The sequence below is a fragment of the Lampetra planeri genome, chromosome 3 (assembly GCF_965212315.1).
Source record: "Lampetra planeri chromosome 3, kcLamPlan1.2.h2, whole genome shotgun sequence".
NCBI classification, from domain to species: Eukaryota; Metazoa; Chordata; class Hyperoartia; order Petromyzontiformes; family Petromyzontidae; genus Lampetra; species Lampetra planeri.
In genome coordinates, this window is record NC_136109.1 from 4,620,178 (window position 1) to 4,646,630 (window position 26,453).

A 26,453-nucleotide genomic window follows, 5' to 3' on the forward strand; every position below is an offset into this window, starting at 1 on the left:
GGATATTGAAAATGGTGTTCGCAACTTTGTAGGTGAATGGGGATTGAATTGGGAGCCAGTGGGGGATCCAATAAATTGAATAAGCTGCTCTTATTTATGAATGCACGTCAACAATTTGTCCATAGTTGAGTGAGGAGATGATGAGGGTCTCAGAAACTAGCAGGTACATTGACTTACCTCAGGAGGCATTTGTGCACACAATCCAAACATATTTGACAACATCTGAAAGTACAAGTAAATGCAATCTTAACACAGCATATTTATGTATTGCAACGTATTAATATTATGTAAACATAGCTATGAAACACAAGTAAATAAAGTGGAATATTGAATAAATTAATAGTCAAATTATTGTTTGTATGCATTTCATTCACCTGATTGAGAGGTAAAGTTATAAACTTATATATTCACAGTTTCCAGTACAGCAGCATTACCTCTAGGAGTGTAAGATACATGCATATTACAGCTGTTTTCTTTTATATTGCATGTCATAATTGAAAAACTTAGCAGATGTATTTTAATCGGTAATATTTGAAATAATAACATTAATTGTTGAAAAGCATATTGTGTGGAACAGCTTTAATGTGAAACATATTCACCCTTGTTCGTGTGGTATTCAGTGCAACTTACATCAGGAGACATGGTCGCCATTGATCTTGTTAGATTTGCAGCCAGCTAAAATGAGAGTAAACCCAAAAAAAAACAATTTTAAACATACACTGTTAAAATAACTTACATCAGTGATGAGGGGAAATTATGCACAAGTATTTTAGACATTTTAGAAGGATTAGTTTTCTGGTCTGAAGAGGTTAAGATGGCTGGGGTTGATAAATTCTGAATAGATTTTTTTCGAAATTCTGACATTTAGGAGCATTGATATAATTGACATGTATTGCTTTTTAACACATAGGCTTTCGCGACCAATATCATCTATAATACAGGTTTTTTTGGGGTAGATCGCGTAAATATATGAATGTGTCTATAAACCCGCCACCACCCGACACAGCCAATTAGTAAGGTTTTTCACGTAAACAGAACATGCCAATTCGTTACTAGTGTAATGCGAGCGTAAATGGGCAGGCCGGATGTGACGACCCGCGAGGGAGGAGTCAGGGTCACGTGGGGGAGGGAGGAGTCAGGGTCACGTGGGAGAGAGGTTATAGGAAGGAGACCAGAAGAGATCAGGGGGAGTCGAGGGAGTGAAGAGGGAGACCACATTGGGTGGCCGCCGTGCCCTCAGCCGCGAGGCTGATAGGGCTCGCCAGACGGCGCCAGCCAGCGGGGTGCGGAGAGAGCGGAGTGCGCGGGGTGCACAGGGCGTGTGAGGTTGCACGGGGCTAGCAGAGTGGCTAGCGGGACCGTGCGGATTGCACGGGGCTAGCGGAGGGCTAGCAGAGGGTGCGAGGTTGCACAGGCAGCAGAGTAGCTGCAGGGCTAGCGGAGGGCTAGCAGAGGGTGCGAGGTTGCACAGGCAGCAGATTAGCTGCAGGGCTAGCGGAGGGCTAGCAGAGGGTGCGAGGTTGCACAGGCAGCAGAGTAGCTGCAGGGCTAGCGGAGGGCTAGCAGAGGGTGCGAGGTTGCACAGGCAGCAGAGTAGCTGCAGGGCTAGCGGAGGGCTAGCAGAGGGTGCGAGGTTTCACAGGCAGCAGAGTAACTGCAGAGTGTGCGGGAGCACACGGAGCAGCGGGGTGGCTGCAGAGTGCGCGGGGCGCAAGGAGAGACGACGCTGGGCCGAGGAGGAGGCCAGCGGGGTGAGGAGGAGAAGAACATCAATAAAGGACCAACGGAGACCAACATCGTGTGAAGGGGTCCTTTATTACATTGGAGTCAGAGGTGGACTTTTTCAAGGCTAAATAACATCGAGGAAGAGGGCCGAGAACTTGAAAAAGCGTAACCCACTTGTTACGTCTTCCGACGAAGAAACGGCCGCCGGCGCACGTCCTCCAGCGACCACGTGGCGGTCCAACTTGAATCGCTGCGGGCCGTTCTGCTGGATTTTGTCACCCTGGTGGCGCCGGCAACGAGGCCGGATCGGCCACGCGGCGGGCCTGAAAGCGGTGAGCCTTCGAGTGGGGCTGAACCGTCCGCCATTGGGGCCTGGCCCACGCTTCCTGCCCTCTCCGACACGCGGCAGGGCGCCGCCATCTTGGGTGTGGTCGGGGAGAAACGGCGGGAAGCCGCCATCTTGTTGCCGCCGCGGCGGGAAGCCGCCGCCATCTTCAACATCGCGGCGGAAAGGCGGCTGTGCGCTGCCATCTGGAGGGTGCGCGTGGTGTGCAGCCTGCTGCTGAGCTGCTGTTTTGCGGGGAGGAGCTGCAAGGAGAGGACGCCGACACTGCTGCTGCTGGGGCGGGAGCACTCCTGTCCTGGCTCGTGTGCGAGACACCGGAGCAGGCGCGGGAGGACGCCGCGCTCACCGTCCAAGTTCTGCGAGGCGTCTCAAGTCACCACCCTGCCGTCCTCTGCTCGCTGCAGCCCCGGGCGAGTCGTTACGATATGCACCCGGCCTTAACACACACCTCACCCATCTAGCGTGTGCCGGGGGGTGATTTTTGTCATGTCTCGAGCGTGCGGAGCGCGGTTCGGGCTGTGTGTGTGGGTGTTGACGATGGACGCGCTATCTGCTTGTTTGCTCAGTGTCAAATAGTGTGTGTGCGTTGCGGCGTGGAGATGTTATCTTCATGGCGAAGTTAATTATTAACTCGGTTGCGTCATGTATCCCGCGCTGCTACCATCCCGTGGGTTGCCGTGTGCGACGTGGTTAATTTAATTTTTGCTGTTGTTGTTGCTGCAAGGTGCCGTGTGTGACGTGCTTAATTGGAATTTTTTTTTTGTTGCTGCAAGGTACGACAGGGTTAATGGTGTGTTGGTTGCCTGCATATCTGCTTGCGATTGTGTGTGATGTACGCTTGTAATCGCGATATGCTGACTGCATGTGCTGTATAGGCTGTTTCTGTACGAATACGGCATTCGGTGCATTCTTTGACTATTGGGTTCGGGATTGTTATTAATTGTGCGTACCTGTTCAGAAATTGGTAAAAATTCGGGGGGGACCCAAAATTTTGGTCGTATGGATGTTCATGCACACGAGATTGCGTGTGTGTCAAAGCAAATTGCGAGTGTTGAGAGATGGGGCCGTAAATTGCCGCCAAGTGGCGTCGCTCATTCTATTGATTGCATGCGGCCAGGGGTTGCTTTGCGAGTTGGTGTGTGTAAGCAATGTGTCATGGTCAAATATGGGTAAAATTCCCCCGATACGACGGCTGTGCGCAGCGAGCTGCGGCTGTGCGTCCTATCGTTGGGGGGTTGTTAAAACGTGACGGGGGGGATGCGTGTTGTGACCCCCAGCAAAGGGCAGCTGGGGTGCACGCACGGGGAAAACTGGCGACGTAGTCGCACGTTGGGCCGCTATTTTGAGCACGCGCGGGGTATTGCGAGGATGCGCTTGGCGCAGGGGGCCGCCATTTTGAGTGCGCGCGGGAAATTGTGGGGATGCGCTTGGCGAAGGGTGCCGCCATTTTGAGCGTGCGGGAAAAAGCTCGGTGGGGCTAATATTTCATCAGTATATGCCTGCCATTGTTGAGTGGGTGATGCACGAGTTGTGGTCACATCGGCCTATGGCTGATGGCTGACCTGACAGCCCGGAGGCGAGACACTCCGTGGTATGTCTTAAACTAATGGGCCGTGTGCTCATATGGCTCGGGGAGTCGTGGTTCAGTTGTGCGCTGGCATACTGAACCTGGTGTGCCGGGGGCTCACGGGATTCAGGTGTAGAGGTTCCGTTACGTGGCAGCGAACGGGGTGACCTGGCTAGCATGGAGCGGGGATTCTCTTTGCGGGTCCTCCAGCGGGAAGGGCCGCGGACTTGTTCCGCTCTGGGTTAGGGCGTTGTTGAATGTATAAGGGAACATTGCCCCGTGGGGGGGGGGGGTCGATGGGGTCTGGCATTGCCGAGGGATGAACCTTCCCTTGGCTATAAAGCGTCAAACTATAAGATGCTGGTGTGTGTCCATCGCTGATGGGATAGTAGGGGAGGAGCATGGCTGAGTTGTTGCTCGTCCCCGAAATTGCACTAGCCGACTGTATGGTCAGTGGATATTGCTGTGGTTGGACGACCACGGTGAGGGTGAAGACGGGTTAAATGTTACCGCTGGGGAGCATGGCTCTCTCCACGCGAGGGTGTGCAGCTGGGGGCTTTGTTGAGAGTGACAGTGGGTACATGCTGTGTACGTGAGATGTCTGTGCTGGTCCTCAAGGGAGGACTGCTGGTGGGCAAGAGCAGGAATTTTTTTGTTGTTGTTGTCACATGTAAATAATATTGTTGTTAAAATGTAAATACTGGGGCAACCATCGCGTCTATTTTGGGTATTTATTGGGGTTTTCCTTAAGCGGGCCGGATTTACATCATCTCCACTACCCTGGGGCCGGGTGGCTGTCGTGTTCGACATGCGGATGTGCGTTGTTATGCTGTGCCTCAGGGGGTTGGATTCTCCTTCTCGTCACAGATCTTCGGCGCCTGCCACACTGGGTGTTACCGGGTGTGCTAACCGGATGTGGACTTGAAGGAGGAATTGAGCGCCCGTTCGTCACTCCTGCTCTACCAGTTGCTCTCTGACGTTGGACTTGAGCCGAGCGGATCGAACAACAACACGGACACGCTCTAAGACACCGCATTCCTGGGTTATGCGCGTCGGCCGTTCTTGCGTGTCGGTTGCCGTTGTTGTGCATTGTTCCATTCTTAATTCTTGTTGCTTGTTGCGCGGACGATGGGCCGGTGTTCTGTACCAGATCCTGATCCCTCCCCTTTCGTTACTTGTGTTGTTGTTATAATCTCCGTTGTGTCTGGGGTGATTCCTGATTGTGATGCCTTCGCTCGCATTATTTTGTCCTGTTTTAGCTGAGGATGGTCATGTAATGCGAGCGTAAATGGGCAGGCCGGATGTGACGACCCGAGAGGGAGGAGTCAGGGTCACGTGGGGGAGGGAGGAGTCAGGGTCACGTGGGAGAGAGGTTATAGGAAGGAGACTGGAAGACATCTGGGGGAGTCGAGGGAGTGAAGAGGGAGACCACGTTGGGTGGCCGCCGTGCCCTCAGCCGCGAGGCTGATAGGGCTCGCCAGACGGCGGCAGCCAGCGGGGTGCGGAGAGAGCGGAGTGCGCAGGGCGCACAGGGCGTGCGAGGTTGCACGGGGCTAGCAGAGTGGCTAGCGGGACCGTGCGGGTTGCACGGGGCTAGCGGAGGGCTAGCAGAGGGTGCGAGGTTGCACAGGCAGCAGAGTAGCTGCAGGGCTAGCGGAGGGCTAGCAGAGGGTGCGAGGTTGCACAGGCAGCAGAGTAGCTGCAGGGCTAGCGGAGGGCTAGCAGAGGGTGCGAGGTTGCACAGGCAGCAGAGTAGCTGCAGGGCTAGCGGAGGGCTAGCAGAGGGTGCGAGGTTGCACAGGCAGCAGAGTAGCTGCAGGGCTAGCGGAGGGCTAGCAGAGGGTGCGAGGTTGCACAGGCAGCAGGGTAACTGCAGAGTGTGCAGGAGCACACGGAGCAGCGGGGTGGCTGCAGAGTGCGCGGGGCGCAAGGAGAGACGACGCTGGGCCGAGGAGGAGGCCAGCGGGGTGAGGAGGAGAAGAACATCAATAAAGGACGAACGGAGACCAACATCGTGTGAAGGGGTCCTTTATTACACTAGTACAGCAACACCGGTGGGTTGGAGAGCAAAGCCACAACATTTAGAATCTGAGGATGACGTTTCACCAGTAATTACAACTAGCTTCATCAGGCGACAGCCAGATTTGTGGAGTTTCATTCTTTAAATAGAGGGGTAGATGTGATGGCATCACTTGTGAGCACTTCTTGATCAATGTGGGGGGGGGGGGGGGGAGGTTAATTAATGCATATAAATAATAATGGGTATACATTGCCGGTTGGGTTATTTATATGGCATTCAACGTCAGGTGATCCATTAGGGGTTGCCCCTGCCACCTGGCCTACCCTGCCCCTCTACCCATGATCCCTCACTACTCAGTAGCCGAGGCAGAGTTAAGGGTAGTTGAATACGCACAGAAACAAAAGCCTCACTCTCAAAGAACATCGCAGCTAACAAGACTGCTCCCCTGAAGAGGTGTCTTGCGATATATCTGAGTACCCAGGCAGTAATGTTGTGCAAATGTATGTGGTGACTTCAATGTCACTGTCTTTCATATGACCTCCAATGGTATATTAGAGGCCCTTACCCAAGAGGTATCCACCGCCTGGGTGGAATGCACCTTAAATTTCTGCAGGGGTGTTTTGCTTCTACCCCATAGTACTAGGCAATGCAATCAAGGAGCCAAACTTACATTTTAGATATGGAAGCTGCATCACCTATAATGGCCTTGTCATAGACCACGAATAGTTGTTGAGATTTGTGCCAACTGGAAGTCCTTTAAGTATTATTTGAAAGCACTAGCCACATCAAGGATGTGTAAGGTCCTCTGTCTTTCTGAGGTAAACGGTGCAGGGCAGTGTCCGGAGATGTAATTACTGCTGCAAGTGGAATGTAGAAGTCACCTTCGGCAAGAACTGGGGTGATATTGACATAACTACATTGTCAGACTAAAAGTCTATGAAGGGAGGGTGAACTAGAAGTGCCTGGAGTTCCACCACCCTTCTGGCCAATGTAATTGCTACCAGAAACACTGCTTTTAGGGATAAGAGATGTTCCGAGGGCATGGCCATTGATTTAAAATAGACAGCATAAGAACATCTAACATGATCCCAAGTAGAGACCGAAGCTGGAAGACATGGTTTTTCCCTGATCAGCCTTGACAGCATAGATGCAGAGCCTACTAGCATTTATGTTGATCTTATTTCACACTGTACGTAGCCAACTGTGCTAATCGGAGGTGTGGGGGAAGGACAAACGAAAAAACAAAAAGCATGTTGTTGACATGGTCATGGAAAGCTGAAATAGCCGAGAGGCATTCTTTAAAAGAGGCCACGCCGGTGAGCGAACACTCCCCAATGTCTGGTATGAATTGATAGCTGAATGTCTGTTCTTCCAGGTACCGTCAGGGTCACTGGCGCTTGTCTTTGGGGTTGCTGCCCTGTTAGTCATGTCATTGGGACCATTTCATCTTGGGTCTTTTTATTGGGATGGACAAAATGGGACTTGTATGCTGGACATAAAGGACACCATGTGACAGATGTTTTGCTGAGTGAAAATACCTGAAGCAAAAATAACAAAGGGGCCTAGTGGGCTCCTGCTTGGCATCATCTACCGTCTTGAGGCATTCTGGGAGATCCTGACTAAAAAGGACATGTCCTTCAATGGGCAGAGTGTTCAAAACCGCCTTGGAACTTGTTGCCAATTTGGATTGGTATAACCAGATGTGAAGCGAACCACAGCTGCTGCTGCTGTGCCTTGAGCAGCAATGCTGAGGTTTCTCTTCCAGCGTTGATTGTGAACTTCCAATGCATAACTTGCGAAGAAGTTTCTCATGGGATGGGCTGTTTTAGTCAGCTTGGTTAATTGCTTACAGGTCTGTGCCTTGTAACATTATGTAGGTGTCAGTTGATTTCTGATATTCCTGCTGAGGTGTTGATAGGCGTCTTTGGTTGTATGGTATTGATGGTGTTCTAAGGCAGCTGTCAACTTCTGGTATTTTCCTCATTGTACCAGTGCTTGTCACACCCCCAATCCTGAGCAGGACACCAAGTCCCATCTGGCCCAACTTTCCCATGTTCCACAGTTGCATAGTTCCTCATGGACAGCCTGGTTCATGAGTTCACGTAGTTGTCCTTTGTCGACTTTTACCGAGGATCCTGCTTCTCCATGTTCGTCTTGTATGATGAACTCTCTGAGCTGGAACTCCTCTTCTCCATTGTGGAACATGGTAGTGTCCTCTTCTTTGTACCAGAAACTGTGCAGGCACTCAGCCGGTGCTGTTCGATGTCCTCCACAGCACCTAGCGGGCAGGTGGCAGGCATTGTTGGGTGGCATCCATGGCACCAGCAATCTCACGGGAAAATGGCCAACGTTGGGTGGCTCCTTTCGTGGTATCTATGTAGGCCTGAATTGCAGTGGCTCTAACAGACCACCAGGGTCGCCCTTGAGCTGCTGGAAATGCAGACTGATGAGGGCGATAAGAAACGGCTGTAGACGGCCTTTGGAGACCTGTCTCTTTGGTGAAGTGTCCCGTGTTGATGTGTCCATGCGTCTCCTCCCCTGTTTCTATTAGAAACTGTGTCCCTTTCAGTGCTCAAGCTGACACTCCAGTATGTTGTCAAGGCGTGAGCACCGCGCTGTGTCCTCTGCAGGATGGGCCGAGTGTGTCTGCTCGGGTATGCAAAGCAGTCCCACTCTCGTGACTCATGCAGGTTGTGAGTGGGGCTGCTGTGAACTGAAGTGCTGTAAGGTGCCTCATGGTGAAGGCTTCTGCGCAGATGTGTGGTGTGGGCTGCAAGGCGATGCTGAACTGTTTGCTGATACGCGGTAGTAGCTTGAAACACCGTCGGGGCTGTCAGCCGACATGTGCCACAGATAATTATTATTTGCTGATATGAGGTGGGGGCTATCTTCCAATGGGCTGCTCAAGTTGTTTGTTGATAGCCGTCTTTGGTTGTATGGTGATGTGCAGTGGCCTGTTTGTGCGGTGTGGAATGTGCCCTTCAGCAGAAGTGCAGTTGGGATACAGAGTGAAGCACGCCTCAGGCTGTGGTGAATTTTGGCACGAGGCTGTGTGCGTATACACAGTGAGCACTGTAATCCTTGGCCCCTGCACAATGCAGGCTCTGGAGTGCAGCGCTAATTAAGCAGGGGAAGAGAGAGGTTTAGGGTGACCTCGCGCTCTCTCTCTCTGGATGCCTCGGCCACGTAGCAGCTGAGGTGCAATGGTTGTAACCATGTGCATGCATTTAAAGTTGAAGATTCCCACCTCTGCTGTCAAGTGACTAAAGAGCCAGCAGCAGGAATAACATGCACACGCTCGTGGACCTCAGAGCTGCACTAACTAGCGAGACATTTTCTGTGCCCCCAAAGCTCCACTAGTGGGACGCTGGCTCAATCCGGGCATGATTCTATATTACGACTGGAGCCCAAACATGGAAATCATTGTTCATGTTGGTCCAGTCTATGAAGTTTAGCTCCACAACAGCAGCACCTCAAGGCACGCGTGGGGCCCATGGGAGCAATAAAGGAATGTTTTTGTTAATGATGTCTCGCGTATGTGAATAATTAACACGAAATGTTTCGTAGATAACTAAACAGCAGGACAGAAGGGAGAAAAGCTAAACATAGTTTCGTGGCTGTCCTTGCTGGAACTATTCCCTTGTTTTCATTACTATTTATAAATATATACGTTTTACTGTAAGGTGGCGAAGTCCACAATGCACCCTTCCGTAGTTCAGAGATTAAATGATGGATTATTGGTAGAGGGCAGGGTAGGCCAGGTGGTAGGGGCACCCACTCCCTAAGGGATTGCCTCAAAATCGTCTCTGCACACGTTTGTGACCCGTGCCAGTAATTGGTAATGTATGACGATTTTAAGAAGAGCCCTATGTATTGGGGTATTTACAAGGACACAACAGGTTTCGTGTTCGCTTCAACAAATGCTGCTGGTTAATGTAAGTCTGGAATGTCAATTGGCTAACATTATTTTATTTCGAGATACCCAGAATTCACCCCCTAGAGTGCAAAATAATTTTATCTTGTTTAAATTCTGTAGCCAAGGGAAAACCCCTTCCTATTTGATCCTTCTACCTCATTTCCACTTTGCACTTACCACACTCCATATCGGGGTTCTGGGGCCAGTACAGCGGAATATATTAAGATGGTTTCCTCTTGCCTTTTTGAAAGATGTGTATGAGATGGTACTATCACTGGATGCAGTTTCAAATCATATCCAAGACACAGTATGTAGTAATGTGAAAACGCCAAGTGGCTGTAAGAGGAGGTCAAAAGATTTCATACCAAAATGTCACCTTTGTGATATTCCTAATTATTGGGAATGGAGACATCGGTACAACTTTACTAATGTGTTGATGAAATTATACTTCATTAATATGCACAGTGGGTGTTTTGTTTCACTACAAACCCATAATTAAACATAACATTTACCATATAAGTGTATGATGCTAAACTAACGTTCCTCTTACTGTTAGTGTCTGAGAGCTCAACTTGAAATAACAACACTTCAGGGAGGATAGGATTATCATGGCAGCATAGAGTATGCAACTTGGAAGTTCAGAATATAACATCATCAAAGCATTCCAGATTTTCTTTAATGCTCTAGTACACGAAAGCCTAGTTTATGGATATTGCACGTTTTTAGAAGAGCCATTTCAGAGCCAATGAAGATGGTAGCCAGAGGTTTGCAGCCAAGAGGAACAAATGGTTTGACATTGGAAAAGGTGAAATTGGAGGTTGTTAATGCAACAGTTTCAAGATCTGTAACAAGTAAGCTATGGTGAGGTGTTGTGACATAATGGCATTGTTTGTGAAGACTTCCAGAATTTCTGTATAAATCCACTACTTCACTTAAAAAAATTATAACACAAACATTGTATTCAGAAATATATTGTAACCAAGCCAGGTTCAGAATCGGCTAAAAATGTCTGCAATCAAGTGCTTGCTTTGACAAGCCACATTGAGCCAGGCTTTAAATGTCCACTCACAACAGCAAGAGCATTTGTCGACCTCTCCTCAGTATACAATACCATATGGTGAAATAGTCTTCTGCTAAAGCTTGTGACAAATGTGCCTTGCCGCCCAAAAATTTGACTCATCAAAGGAATGCTAGGCGACCAATGGTTCACCGTCTACCTTGAAGCTGCCAGCAGCCCATGATAAGTGAATGGACTCCTGCAGGGATCTGTTCTTGCCCCAGTACTGTTCAATCTATATACCAATAACATTCCAGCGACATCCTATTGCAAGTTCATGTATCTGGATTACATCGTGCAAGCCATGCGAGCCTGGAGAATAGAGGACACTTGAAAACCCTCAAAATTCACTATGGGAACCTCATTTGCCAGTAAAAATATGATAATTGGTTTTTTACCCTTCTATCTGGCAACAAAAAAAAAGGTGTCAGTTTTGTTGCCAGATAGAAGGGTAAAAAACCAAAAACCCTCAAAATATTTAAAGACCATATAAGTGTACTTAATTGAATTCGAACCAAAATGCTTCCAAAAGTGATGTCTCCATCTGCCATCTGAACAGCCAAGCCATTAAAACGTTAAATGTCAATTTCTGTGGAATACTGCTAACACATGACTATCACCTAGAAGTCCACTTCTTCCCTGGATTGGTTGAAAAAAACCTAGCATTGAATTCTAATACATTCCAAAAATGTTAGCTTTTCCATCCTGCTTCGTTTAACAATATACCTATAAATATACAAAACATGTGCTCACTTACCTCAGATCCTGGATTTCCAGACACCTAAGAAAACAATAAAATATATCAACGTAGTTAGAAATAACATATAATTTGAATGGGACAAAAAAAACATCAAGTAAAAGCGATATCAAAACAAAAATAGAAAATGGTAGTCAAAATGACAAACCAATGATATATTTCTGGGCTAGCCATGTCACATTAACTTTACAATATTACCAAAATAAAAATTCTTCCTTGAAGGTCTAAAATAAATTAATCAATTCCACAACTTTAAACTAGTATTTCTGGTACCAAATTACACATTTGTCAATACTGTACTTAAATAATGACAGCATAGAAGTGTAATGCGAGCATAAATGGGAAGGCCGGATGTGACGATCCGAGAGGGAGGAGTCAGGGTCACGTGGGAGAGAGGTTATAGGAGGGAGCCCGGAAGAGATCAGGGCCAGTCGATGGAGTGAAGAGGCGAGACCACGTTGGGTGGCCGCCGCGCCATCAGCCACGTGGCTGATGGGGCTTGACACCGCCAGCTAGCGGTGTGCGAGAGAGAGCGGAGTGTGCGGGGCGCACAGAGCTAGCGGAGTGGCTAGCGGAGCTGTGCGGAGTGCACGGGGCTAGCAGAGTGGCTAGCGGAGCCATGCGGGGTGCACGGGGCTAGCAGAGTGGCTAGCGGAGCCATGCGGGTTGCACGGGGCTAGCGGAGTGGCTAGCGAGCGTGCGGAGTGCACGGGCAGCAGAGTGGCTGCAGAGTGTGCGGGGGCACACGGAGCAGCGGGGTGGCTGCAGGGTGCGCGGGGCGCACGGACACGGGAGACGGAGAGGGTCGGAGCGAGGACCGGCGGGTACGAGAAAGAACCCAATAAAGGACCAACGGAGACGACAGAAGTTTGTACGCTAATATATATTTACACTCACATCTATTCGTGGTACAATATGCAATGTGATAATGTGCTTAGACATTATAAGCATATTTTATTGCATTTTTATGTTTCTCTGTTTCAAACAGTATCATGTTTACAAACATGACTCATACAAATGTAAAGAGTGATGTCAATACTACAACAAATCCTGTGAGAAGGGGAGAGAGTGGCTACAGAAAGTGCAGTAAGAAACCTGGACTATTCACTGGAAGCATAATAATCAATTGAAAGTTGCACAGTGTATGAGGTGATGGGTGCCACGTCTATGAAAGTATGAACTGCTTGAAACAGTAACTTTAGGTGATATGCATATCCAGGCTAGAATATAGCACCTCTTGGCAGACCAAAGGGGGTGCTGCTGGGCAGGGGGGCGTTTGTGACATGCTTTTCAAATCAAATGCACTGACAACACCCTATATATGACTCGCGTCACTTGCTATGATCTTTTTATGCTGTGGTGTTCACACGTTTGCATCGTATATACCAGACGAAATTATTGGTAATCTCAGAATGCATAGCAATGTTTGGTGGATTATGCTGGATAGTCATTTGATATACACCTTCCACACAGCCGCTTAGAATTATATAACGAAGAGATGGCAGAATTTAACATTTGTCTGTTGCAAGGAAAATAAATTGGTGTGGGAGTATATTGCTGGACATATAATTCTATCCAGTCCTAAAATGTTTATGCAGAAACAAATTGGAGTACATCTGAGAATCAAAATCTGTATTTATCCTCGAGGAATCTATTGAACTAAAGCTCCTTTCACGTGTCCAGTAACGGTGGGTCATAAAGCTACAACAACATCTTCATCTGCATATCACTGCTGGAACATTCACAGACTTCTTGCTATTTCAAAAGAACATTACTAATCATGGGACGTTAAACTATAATCTTCAAATCAAGGACTGTAACATTTACAATTCTACCTGCTTTTCAAGAATTCCTACAAAACTTGCAGAAGCACTTTTCCTTTCATCCTTTTCTGGGACAGGACATTTCTTTCCAGGTGCCAAATTTTCTTCCACCACACAAATACATCTGCCTCTACCTCTTTGCTCCCATATTCCGTCTCTCTTTTCTTGATTCAGTTGAGTACTACAATGGCAAATTATCTACTGCTATAAATTAACAAGCTTCTCTCAAGACCTCTTCTAGAATATCCCTGGGGGCATGGAATACAACCAACCTTGTACATACAATAATTTGCCATAGACAGTGGAAGTAATCCAGCCATCATTTATGTCTCAGTAGATACGTTCCAGATGCGTGGTTGGTCTTTATGGGTGTTTATTGAACAGACCAACATATGCAGAGTCACCTGGCAAAAAGGCCTGGTTCACCCCGATCCCATGTGACGCTTTTCCTTTCATCCTTTTCCTGCCTCTCCCCTTCAACTCTCTTGGCCAATCACCTACTACCCCAATGACCTCATCCCCATCCCTGATGTAATGCAGGTGCTGATGATGTAATCAATGAGTTATACACATGCCCAGGCTTGTTCTGCATTGGTGACCGCCACAATGGCATCCCCAATGATAGTATCAGTGTGTGTACTTAGCCACCCTTTGTGAATAAGTAATTCAGGCAGTTAATCATTAACTGTCCCTCTGTGTTGTCTGTAATGGGATGAGCGCTGAATTATAGAATATAATTCAGAAAAATTTCACAATGTACTTTTCCATTTTGACTGGGATATGGTGAGCAAAATTTGAGTTTTTGAAAGTGCTTGGCCATATTTAAAGAACCAATTTATAAAAGTAATTGACAAACATGCCCGCTTAAAAAAAAGTTCAGCATAAAGGGTGATCATCCTCCGTGGTTTGATCCAAACATTTCTGAATAAATGAAAACTATAGCTATATCCTGCAATAATGCAAAAAACATCAAACAACTTCCCTGACTGGATTACCTATAGAACTCTAAGAAATAAATATACTGGGAAAATAAGATACGCAAAATTTTCATATTATCAAACTATTCTCAATTCACAAAAAAAATCCAAGACTCTTCTGGCAAACATCCAATTCAACTGAAAACAAAGGGAAGCAAAACATTTTCGACTTAAAAAAACATCTTACTGGATGACAAAGAACTGCTCACAAGACTTTGTAAATTTATGTAATTCTCATTTTGGGCCAGCAGGACATATCATTTGAGTAACATATCTCTGAAAACACCACTGTTCACATCACTCACTTCTTCCTCTTATAACACCAACCCTAAAAATGTGAGTGAAAGTCTTTGGCCCTACTTCCGTTTAGTCCCATTATCTGAACTGGATGTATTGCATACACTCGCATTAACGACAACATGGTCATCCATGGGAGAAGAAAAGTTATTTGCACTTGTGGCTGTGGCAGATCTTATCTACAAACCCCTCGCACACTTTTTCAACCTTTCACTCACCGAAGGTTCATTTCCATGAGCAGAACCTGCTCTTATTTGTCCAGCATATGAAAATGGCACCGAAAAAGACCATAATAAATATAAACCAATCTCTGTTCTTTCACTAGTTACTAAAATATTTGTAAATATACTTAATTCACAAACTGCACAGTATCCAGAGTGGTTTTTGAGAGGATTACTGCACCACCACAGCTATGATGGATGTATTACTTTTTTTCTTAAGCAACCTGAATAAAGGCCACTACTGCTGTGCACTATTCATTGACTTGATATTGTACTCCCAATTGAAAATTTCAGACAGGACAATAAAATGGTTCAAGAGTTACCTCTCAGAATATCTCGTCCACACATAAAATTAAGAAAGGGTCCAATTCTGTTCTCCTTATATTCAAATAATCTTGGACTCAACTTAAATCACTCAGAACTAAATACAGTGAGGGAAAAAAGTATTTGATCCCCTGCTGATTTTGTACGTTTGCCCACTGACAGATTCCAAGAACACAGGATGAGATGTTACTATCCTTTGTGCAAGCACTTCCAAGAGTTCATGAACAGTGAGCCTGGTGAAATTTGGGGAGCGCATCGTCAGTAGTGAACCTTTGGTTCCGAGGGTGTTTCGGCCTTTCATACTATACATCCTCCCCAAAGGCGGCCAGCGACAGGGTGATCAATCCTACGCTTGCATCCCATTCCCAATTAGTCATAGGAGTTGCCTTGTTGTTGATAGCCTCGACTCCGTCGTCAGTCTCCCTGGAACTCACTACACTGGCAAAGGAGGCCTCGTGATGTACAGTGAGGGAAAAAAGTATTTGATCCCCTGCTGATTTTGTACGTTTGCCCACTGACAAATAAACGATCAGTCTATAATTTTAATGGTAGGGTTATTTGAACAGTGAGAGACAGAATAACAACAACAAAATCCAGAAAAACGCGTGTCAAAAATGTTATAAATTGATTTGCATTTTAATGAGGGAAATAAGTATTTGACCCCCTCTCAAACAGAAAGATGTCTGGCTCCCAGGTGTCTTTTATACAGGTGTAACGGGTTCCGGAGACACTTGTAGAGGTAACTTCTTTATTACAATACAACACTCCAACAGTCCAACTCTCCAACAGTCCTGATACTCTGTTACAGCCTAGGTACACAGCCTAGCTACACAGCCTAGATACTCTACTCTGGCTACGCTCTGGAACTCGCCCTCACAAGGTCGTAGAGTCGGGAGTTCCAGAGTCCCACCACTGGCTCTCACAGCATCCCAGGGTCTTCAGATGGCTGGTCGTGGGTCTTGGGTCTTGAGTTACAACTGGGCCCCGATCGTCCAGGGAGCTCTCCTTTTATGCCTGGTCCAACGAGGGGTGGGGCCGTGTGCGCCACCAGACATCCCACAGAGCACACATAGCCCCCCCCCCCCCCCCCCCCCTGTTGGCGGCGCCCAGGGGATTAAGTGCCTGGGAACTCAACGCCTGGCGCCCAGAGGCTTAAACGTCTGGACCCCCTGGGAACCCAGAGCCCCCAGCAGCCCCTCCCTTCTTATGTCACTACACAGGTAACGAGCTGAGATTAGGAGCACACTTTTAAAGGGAGTGCTCCTAATCTCAGCTTGTTACCTGTATAAAAGACACCTGTTCACAGAAGCAATCAATCAATCAGATTCCAAACTCTCCACCATGGTCAAGACCAAAGAGCTCTCCAAGGATGTCAGGGACAAGATTGTAGACCTACACAAGGCTGGAATGGGCTAAAAGACCATCGCCAAGCAGCTTGGTGAGAAGATGACAACAGTTGGTGCGATTATTCGCAAATGAAAGAAACCCAAAATAACTGTCAATCTCCCTCGGCCTGGGGCTCCATGCAAGCTCTCACCTCGTGGAATTGCAATGATCATGAGAACGGTGAGGAATCAGCCCAGAACTACACGGGAGGATCTTGTCAATGATCTCAAGGCAGCGGGGACCATAGTCACCAAGAAAACAGTTGGTAACTCACTACGCCGTGAAGGACAGAAATCCTGCAGCACCCGCAAGGTCCCCCTGCTCAAGAAAGCACATATATATGCTCGTCTGAAGTTTGCCAATGACCATCTGAATGATTCAGAGGACAACTGGGTGAAAGTGTTGTGGTCAAATGAGACCAAAATGGAGCTTTTTGGCATCAACTCAACTCGCCGTGTTTGGAGGAGGAGGAATGCTGCCTATGACCCCAAGAACACCATCCCCACCGTCAAACATGGAGGTGGAAACATTATGCTTTGGGGGTGTTTTTCTGCTAAGGGGACAGGACAACTTCACCGCATCAAAGGGACGATGGACGGGGCCATGTACCATCAAATATTGGGTGAGAACCTCCTTCCCTCAGCCAGGGCATTGAAAATGGGTCGTGGATGGGTATTCCAGCATGACAATGACCCAAAAACACACGGACAAGGCAACAAAGGAGTGGCTCAATAAGAAGCACATTAAGGTCCCGGAGTGGCCTAGCCAGTCTCCAGACCTTAATCCTATAGGAAATCTGTGGAGGGAGCTGAAGGTTCGAGTTGCCAAACGTCAGCCTCGAAACCTTAAGGACTTGGAGAAGATCTGCAAAGAGGAGTGGGACAAAATCCCTACTGAGATGTGTGCAAATCTGGTGGCCAACTACAAGAAACGTCTGACCTCTGTGATTGCCAACAAGGGTTTTGCCACCAAGTACTAAGTCATGTTTTGCAGAGGGGTCAAATACTTATTTCCCTCATTAAAATGCAAATCAATTTATAACATTTTTTACATGCGTTTTTCTGGATTTTTTTGTTGTCATTCTGTCTCTCACTGTTCAAATAAACCTACCATTAAAATGATAGACTGATCGTTTATTTGTCAGTGGGCAAACGTACAAAATCAGCAGGGGATCAAATACTTTTTTCCCTCACTGTACATCACGAGGCCTCCTTTGCCAGTGTAGTGAGTTCCAGGGAGACTGACGACGGAGTCGAGGCACACTCTTTTATTAACTCAAGGACAGATACAATAGTTGAAGGGGTAACGGCCCCTTCACCCGTACTAGCTGGGAAACCACCCCTAGTACTAATTCCCCTGTCCTGTTCCCAGTCCTCCTCTAATAGGCTACGGGAGGCTGTCTGATCCGGCCCTGGTAAGCACGGATCCCGGCACCCAGCTAAGCCGGCCTTGCCCTTACAAGAGCAGAGGTCCGGAAGCTCTTGGGCCGCGCCGCTGGCTTACCCAGCTCGGCCCTGACAAGGGCAGCGAGACAGGGGAGTCCCAGGGCCTATTCTGCCGGTCTTCAGACTTCACTGGTAAGCTTCTTCTAAAACTGGCCACGAGCTCTCTGGCTCCCCGCCTTTTATAGGGATCCCCTCGGAGGGGCGGGGTTATGGGGGATCACAGAGCCCCCATGGCCCCCCAGTGGTTAACGGATGCGGACGTGGGTGTAGACACCCCTGTGTGTGGGTGCAGACACCCTTGTGTTTCCCGTCCGCCTTTTCTCCCCGTAATAACCCCTACGCCAGTACCAAAATATACGAACGGGGTTTTTCCCCTTTTTTCTGGCAACAAAACTGACACCTTTTACAAGGAATCATGTTTACATTAACCACAATCCTTTGCCAGTACCAAAATATACTGGCAAATGAGGCCTCATGATGTAGATGCTTACCCTGAGCTATCATTACTCTGATAGTGTGTTGTCTTTGGACTGTGCGCCTTTTGGCGTCATCTGGTCGAACACCATATGAGACTAGGCTCTAAGGAAAGCTGTCTCTGGTGTGGACCAATGAGTTTCAAGGACAATGCATAAATCATCAATGCATTTTTTGTTTGCATTTTGACTGCAAATATTGTGGTTAATGTAAACATTATTCCTTGTAAAAGGTGTCAGTTTTGTTGCCAGAAAAAAGGGGAAAAACCCTATTAGTATATTTTGGAACTGGCAAAAGAGGCCTCATGATGCTGATTCCCACCACCATCCATTCCAAAAGAATTCCCTCATCAAAACGCTACACCATAAAGCTCATTGTATCTCTGGCCATGAACACCTAACCAGTGAACTCAAACAGGTACACCAAACTCTCAAGGCGAATGGATATTCTGACTACACAATCTACAAAGCCATCACCCCAACCGTGAGGAAGGAGACGATGGGACGAAGGGGTGCACCTTCTTTATGGATTTTTGGTAAGCCATATAGTCTGGGTGGTCTAGCAGCGGAAGGTTTTAATTCATAAGCTGAATCAGTGATGATACTGTTGGTTTTTGTAACGAGGCAGTTGGTGGGATCTCTTTTAATTTTTGTGTAGCTACCATCATTAAGTAGGTCCTGAATTTTGTTCTTGTACACATTTTGTCCATGATGGCCGTGGCATTGCCCTTGTTGGCTGAGAGGATGACGATATCTTCCTTTTTTTTATTGAGATGACTCAAAACGCTCCTCCTTACTGATGTTGCTGACTGGTATCTTAGCGCTTTTAAGGGTTGCAGCGATTTCATATCTTGTCTCGTCTATAGTGATGTGTCCCAAACCCTTAAGAGCTACATCGACCTGAGCAATAATGTCATCCACTGGTATGTGTTTGGGGGTGAATACAAAGTTTAATCCTTTCGCCAAAACCGACTTTAGACCATCGTAAATTGAGCTATTACTCAGATGAATAACAACCTTGTCAACGTCTAACTTTTTTAATGTGTGGATCTGGTTTCTTCTTGGAAAGGAGGTTGAACTTGGAAATCAGCTCATCTTTACATTTAGCTGACATTGTACCAGCTGATGAAGCGGCCATGTTATCTACATGTTTCCAATCAGATGTAGAAGTTTTTTCTGTCAATGTTAAGTGTAATTTCAAGAGCGTCTTGTCTACATGATCCAGTCCAGTGCGGAGCAGTCTAATTATCTCAGAGATCAGGGCCAAGCTAGCTATAAACAAAGTTCGTTTTGCATTGGAATATGTGACAGCAGCAGAGGTGAGTGTGAATGAGGTCGGCATTACCTTAGAGCTACACCTTAGAGCTCAATGTATCTCTGACCATGAACACCTAACCAGTGAACTCAAACACATACACCAAGCTCTCAAGGCGAATGTATATTCTGACTACACAATCCACAAAGCCATCACCCCAACCGTGAGGAAATAGCCATCTGAAAATCCAATCAAAACCATCACCTTGCCTTACATAGCAGGGATAGCCAAAAAAAATCCAAAATCTTGAACAAACACAAGATCCAGGTCCGATTTAACACAGTGCATAAAATTCGTGATCTGATCCCATCTGTGAAGAACAAGATTCCTGACATGTAATATCCTGGCGTCTACAAACTAAGCTATATCTTTTTCTTTGTTTCTTTCGGTTAAGTCACGTCTAAAGATAAAATAATAAATTAAAATAAAATAATAGCGACGTTTCGATTACAACACAAGCAATCGTCATCAGGCATAAAAGAAATAGCAACAAAAATCGAACTAGAAAACTATAGACAGACATACAAGCAGACAGACATCAACGGCACACAGAGAGAGGACACACATCGGCACAAAGAGAGAGGGGCCACCCCTGTGACGGTCCCTTAAACATAGAGATGGGGGGCGGGGACGGAGAGAGGGAGGGGGCAGAGAAAACCAGCACATCAATGAGTGTACGGCAACGTACCGCTGCTGCAAACAAGATGACGACGTGACACGGGCACGCAAGCTTGAAAGCTAGGAGAAAGGCACACGAAAATTAAATAACCTAGCAAAATATCGAAATGTGATGTAATACAACACAGAGAGTTGGTTAACACACAATTAACGCATAGCCTGGTTGATTACGTATCCCAAAGATTGCTAAGTTAGAATTTTAAGTGTGAAAGTTCCAAAGAGGGGACACAGGCAGAGAGAACATAGCCAGAGAGAGAAAAGGATAAGCTTAAAACTTCCCCGTAGAAGTGGTTCAATCTTAATTTTGGAGCTTTCGTGACTGCAGGAATTATTCTTTGTTTCTTTCGGTTAAGTCACGTCTAAAGATAAAATAATAAATTAAAATAAAATAATAGCGACGTTTCGATTACAACACAAGCAATCGTCATCAGGCATAAAAGAAATAGCAACAAAAATCTAACTAGAAAACTATAGACAGACATACAAGCAGACAGACATCAACGGCACACAGAGAGAGGACACACATCGGCACAAAGAGAGAGGGGCCAACCCTGTGACGGTCCCTTAAACATAGAGATGGGGGGCGGGGATATTTTGCTAGGTTATTTAAATTTCGTGTGCCTTTCTCCTAGCTTTCAAGCTTGCGTGCCCGTGTCACGTCGTCATCTTGTTTGCAGCAGCGGTACGTTGCCGTACACTCATTGATGTGCTGGTTTTCTCTGCCCCCTCCCTCTCTCCGTCCCCGCCCCCCATCTCTATGTTTAAGGGACCGTCACAGGGGTGGCCCCTCTCTCTTTGTGCCGATGTGTGTCCTCTCTCTGTGTGCCGTTGATGTCTGTCTGCTTGTATGTCTGTCTATAGTTTTCTAGTTAGATTTTTGTTGCTATTTCTTTTATGCCTGATGACGATTGCTTGTGTTGTAATCGAAACGTCGCTATTATTTTATTTTAATTTATTATTTTATCTTTAGACGTGACTTAACCGAAAGAAATAAAGAATAATTCCTGCAGTCACGAAAGCTCCAAAATTAAGATTGAACCACTTCTACGGGGAAGTTTTAAGCTTATCCTTTTCTCTCTCTGGCTATGTTCTCTCTGCCTGTGTCCCCTCTTTGGAACTTTCACACTTAAAATTCTAACTTAGCAATCTTTGGGATACGTAATCAACCAGGCTATGCGTTAATTGTGTGTTAACCGACTCTCTGTGTTGTATTACATCACATTTCGATATTTTGCTAGGTTATTTAATTTTCGTGTGCCTTTCTCCTAGCTTTCAAGCTTGCGTGCCCGTGTCACGTCGTCATCTTGTTTGCAGCAGCGGTACGTTGCCGTACACTCATTGATGTGCTGGTTTTCTCTACCCCCTCCCTCTCTCCGTCCCCGCCCCCAATCTCTATGTTTAAGGGACCGTCACAGGGGTGGCCCCCCTCTCTCTTTGTGCCGATGTGTGTCCTCTCTCTGTGTGCCGTTGATGTCTGTCTGCTTGTATGTCTGTCTATAGTTTTCTAGTTAGATTTTTGTTGCTATTTATTTTATGCCTGATGACGATTGCTTGTGTTGTAATCGAAACGTCGCTATTATTTTATTTTAATTTATTATTTTATCTTTAGACGTGACTTAACCGAAAGAAACAAAGAATAATTCCTGCAGTCACGAAAGCTCCAAAATTAAGATTGAACCACTTCTACGGGGAAGTTTTAAGCTTATCCTTTTCTCTCTCTGGCTATGTGTTCTCTCTGCCTGTGTCCCCTCTTTGGAACTTTCACACTTAAAATTCTAACTTAGCAATCTTTGGGATACGTAATCAACCAGGCTATGCGTTAATTGTGTGTTAACCGACTCTCTGTGTTGTATTACATCACATTTCGATATTTTGCTAGGTTATTTAATTTTCGTGTGCCTTTCTCCTAGCTTCCAAGCTTGCGTGCCCGTGTCACGTCGTCATCTTGTTTGCAGCAGCGGTACGTTGCCGTACACTCATTGATGTGCTGGTTTTCTCTGCCCCCTCCCTCTCTCCGTCCCCGCCCCCCATCTCTATGTTTAAGGGACCGTCACAGGGGTGGCCCCTCTCTCTTTGTGCCGATGTGTGTCCTCTCTCTGTGTGCCGTTGATGTCTGTCTGCTTGTATGTCTGTCTATAGTTTTCTAGTTAGATTTTTGTTGCTATTTCTTTTATGCCTGATGACGATTGCTTGTGTTGTAATCGAAACGTCGCTATTATTTTATTTTAATTTATTATTTTATCTTTAGACGTGACTTAACCGAAAGAAACAAAGAATAATTCCTGCAGTCACGAAAGCTCCAAAATTAAGATTGAACCACTTCTACGGGGAAGTTTTAAGCTTATCCTTTTCTCTCTCTGGCTATGTTCTCTCTGCCTGTGTCCCCTCTTTGGAACTTTCACACTTAAAATTCTAACTTAGCAATCTTTGGGATACGTAATCAACCAGGCTATGCGTTAATTGTGTGTTAACCGACTCTCTGTGTTGTATTACATCACATTTCGATATTTTGCTAGGTTATTTAATTTTCGTGTGCCTTTCTCCTAGCTTTCAAGCTTGCGTGCCCGTGTCACGTCGTCATCTTGTTTGCAGCAGCGGTACGTTGCCGTACACTCATTGATGTGCTGGTTTTCTCTGCCCCCTCCCTCTCTCCGTCCCCGCCCCCCATCTCTATGTTTAAGGGACCGTCACAGGGGTGGCCCCTCTCTCTTTGTGCCGATGTGTGTCCTCTCTCTGTGTGCCGTTGATGTCTGTCTGCTTGTATGTCTGTCTATAGTTTTCTAGTTAGATTTTTGTTGCTATTTATTTTATGCCTGATGACGATTGCTTGTATTGTAATCGAAACGTCGCTGTTATTTTATTTTAATTTATTATTTTATCTTTAGACGTGACTTAACCGAAAGAAACAAAGAATAATTCCTGCAGTCACGAAAGCTCCAAAATTAAGATTAAGCTGTATCTGCGGCAGCAGTTACATTGGGCAAACTAAATGACATGTCTCAGACCAGAAAGGCAGATCTGAAACATGGCAGGACCAATACATCTGCCGTGGCTGATCATTACTTGAATGCAGCTGGCTCACATGAAATTGATTTATCTAAGATGATGGTACTTTGCAAGCCAACTAGCTATCAACAAAGATTCGTTCACGACGCCATCCAGATATGCAGACACAGGCACAATTTCAACCGAGACGACGGTTATAAACTCAGCAATCATTGGAAAGATGTCATCAACAACTTTGGGTCATGACTTGATTTGTGTTTTCTTGTCAACCTCTACCGTCAGCAGTGTGGATGTGTGTAGCGAGGTGCAATTCCCCCCCCCCCCCAACTGTACCCCCCTCTCTCCCCCTATCTCTAACCCCCCCTCTTTCTCCCCCTATCTCTACCCCCTTCCTCCCCCCATTGTCTAACACACTTCGAATGTGCCCCTCGTCTTAAGCTCCACCTCTATTTCGTGCTTTACTCCTCCTTTCTCCCCCTATCTCTACCCCCCCCTCTCTCCCCCTATCTCTACCCCCTTCCTCCCCCCATTGTCTAACACACTTCGAATGTGCCCTTCGCCGTCAGCTGCACCTCTATCTCACGCTTTACTCCCCCTCCCTCCCCCTATCTCTACCCCCCCTCTCTCCCCCCCCTCTCTCCCCAATCTCTACCCCTCCCTCCCCCAATTGTCTAACACACTTGGACTGCGCCCCTCGCATTCAGCTCCACCTCTATCTCGCGCTTTACTCCTACTTCTCGCGCTTTATTCCTACATTAGCACTGGCTGCCCCGCCCATGCTGTGTATGCCACACAGCATTCCTTGCTGCTGCTTCACAACTCTCGTCCCCCGCCCACTCACTTTTTAAGCCCTTATAAGCAGTTGCATTTGGAGGCTTGCCCTCTCTTTTCTCTCCACCTGATGAAGACCGCTTGTATTGCAATTGAAATGTCGTGGGTTTTTTGCTTTTATTAAAAAATATATTTTTTTATTGTCTATCTACGTCACTTTACTGAAAGAAACAAAAATATGAATTCCTGCAGTCACGAAAGTTTATGTCAAAATGTATTTGCTTACCATTCCTATACTTTGCACTCCAATCATTTTTTGGAATGTTTGTAACTACTGGACCTCTGTGAAAAAAAGCTTCATAGCTCATCAGATATCTCCAGTATGAATAAAGATTCTGCTTCTGATATTGCACCAATACCCCAATCCTAAAAAGTTCAAACTATTTTTTATTTTACAAGGTAAGGCCCACTGAGCTATATAGCTCTTTTTCAGAAGTGACCTGGCCACAAATGCTCAAGGAAGTGGTTTATCAAGTGGAAATGTATAGCAGCCATATATTCTAAACGCATGATTCTAAATGTATAGGGAAAAACTGGGGACCCATAGAAAAATCCACATGACCACAGGGAGAACATGCAAACTCAAAATATATAGGTGTCAGGGTCCGAATAAAACCCATGACCTCTTGCATCACAGGTGAGGGAGTTAACTTCCTGCCACCGTGGCACCCAATGGTGGCTCTCAATCTAACCCCAGATCAATCTCCCGATCGCACTCACCTTGTATAATATTCTTCATGGACTCAACCCTAACTACTTATCCCCTCTTGTCTTATTCTACTCCCATTTATGCACACTCCACTTAAGCAAGGCAAGGAAGGATTTTTTTAATGAAACCACTAGTCTACTATTGCTCTGTGGTAGTAGAAATTCGTGGCAATATTAGGATCTGACTGCAAGATGATAGCAACTTTTAGATTTAAATACACATTCAATGGCCTTATCCAGCAAAAAATAATCATCAATGCGACATGAATTGTATACATGATGTAGTAAGCTTACCTGCAGGTTATTTGACTGCATTGTTAGAATACTTTTCAGCAGCTGAAATAAAGTTAACAAAAACAAAATAGTTTATACATTTGTCAATGAAAATATTCACCTTTAAAAGTTTAGATTTAAGAAACATACATTTAAGTAAAAAAAATAACTATGTATACTGTTTATATGTATAAGATAAAATATTGATTTGAAGCTTTCGTAACTGGAGGAATCCATACTCTTTTTTTCTCTTGGTAAAGTCACGTAGGTATAAAAAAAAATGAATCACGACGTATCGAACGCAACGCAAGCGTTCGTCTTCAGGCGAAAATAGCAAGAGAGCTGTTACCAACAAGGGGTTATATATGTTTTGAGTTAAAGGAATGAGTTTATATCACCGCATAAGAACATCGTGGGTGTAAACGAGTCCCGTAGCAGTGTTAATGGGGGATTATAGTGCAACGTTAATGAGTGCACAAGAACGGCTCAGTAGAGAGAGAATATGTAGAAAGAGCTTAGGGAAATAAGTTATTAGCAATTTGGATTATAGTGCAAAGTTAATGAGCTTCCGTCATCACATAAGAACGGCTTGGAAGAGAGAGAGAATATGTAGAAAGAGCTTAGGGAAATAAGTTATTAGCAATTTGGATTATAGTGCAAAGTTAATGAGCTTCCATCATTGCATAAGAACGGCTCGGAAGAGAGAGGGCGAATATGTAGAAAGAGCATAGGGAAAGAGAGTGGCATGTTAACGTTAATGAACTTACATCACCGCATAAGAACAACGTGGGTGTACAACGAGCCCGTAGGAGTGTTAATGGGAACAAAAGCGGCCGCGTTGTCTACTGCGCTGTGAGAGGAGCAGAAGCAACAGCGCTGTCTGCTGGGCTGTGAGAGGAACAGAAGCAGCAGCGCTGGCTGCTGGGTTGTGAGAGGAGTAGAAGCAGCATCGCTGTCTACTGGGCTGTGAGAGGGCAGGATGGAATTATCACAGCGAATTCGGACCAACCTGGTTAATTACGTCTTTCCAATGGTTGCTCAGCTTATACCCATCTTCTCGGTTGAAGTTGTCTCTATGTTGATATATCTGGATAGCTTCATGGACAAATCTTTGATGGTAGCCCGAAGGTTTGCAGAGTACCTTGGTCTCGGAAAAAACAATATCGTGCGAGCCCACCGCGTTATAACAATGGTCAGCTACGACACAGGTATTGGTTCTGCCGTGTTTCAGATCTGCCTTGTGTTCGTGAACCCGGTCCGAGACATGTCGTTTCGTTTCCCCAATGTAACTGCTACCACAGGTACAAC

General features: G+C 46.1%; 1 protein-coding gene across 2 annotated transcripts in view; it reads right to left on the bottom strand.

Annotated features, from left to right (window-relative positions):
• LOC144736793 (uncharacterized) overlaps positions 1-26,453 on the bottom strand; it is an 870,278-nt gene that overhangs the window by 66,505 nt on the left and 777,320 nt on the right. For both annotated transcript variants that reach the window (XM_078619432.1, XM_078619441.1), the window contains 4 exons: positions 25,167-25,208; positions 11,389-11,412; positions 631-675; positions 178-222 (listed from right to left, as the gene is read on the bottom strand). In XM_078619432.1, coding sequence (XP_078475558.1) covers positions 178-222; positions 631-675; positions 11,389-11,412; positions 25,167-25,208 — 156 coding nt within the window. The remainder of the gene's footprint in view (positions 1-177; positions 223-630; positions 676-11,388; positions 11,413-25,166; positions 25,209-26,453) is intronic.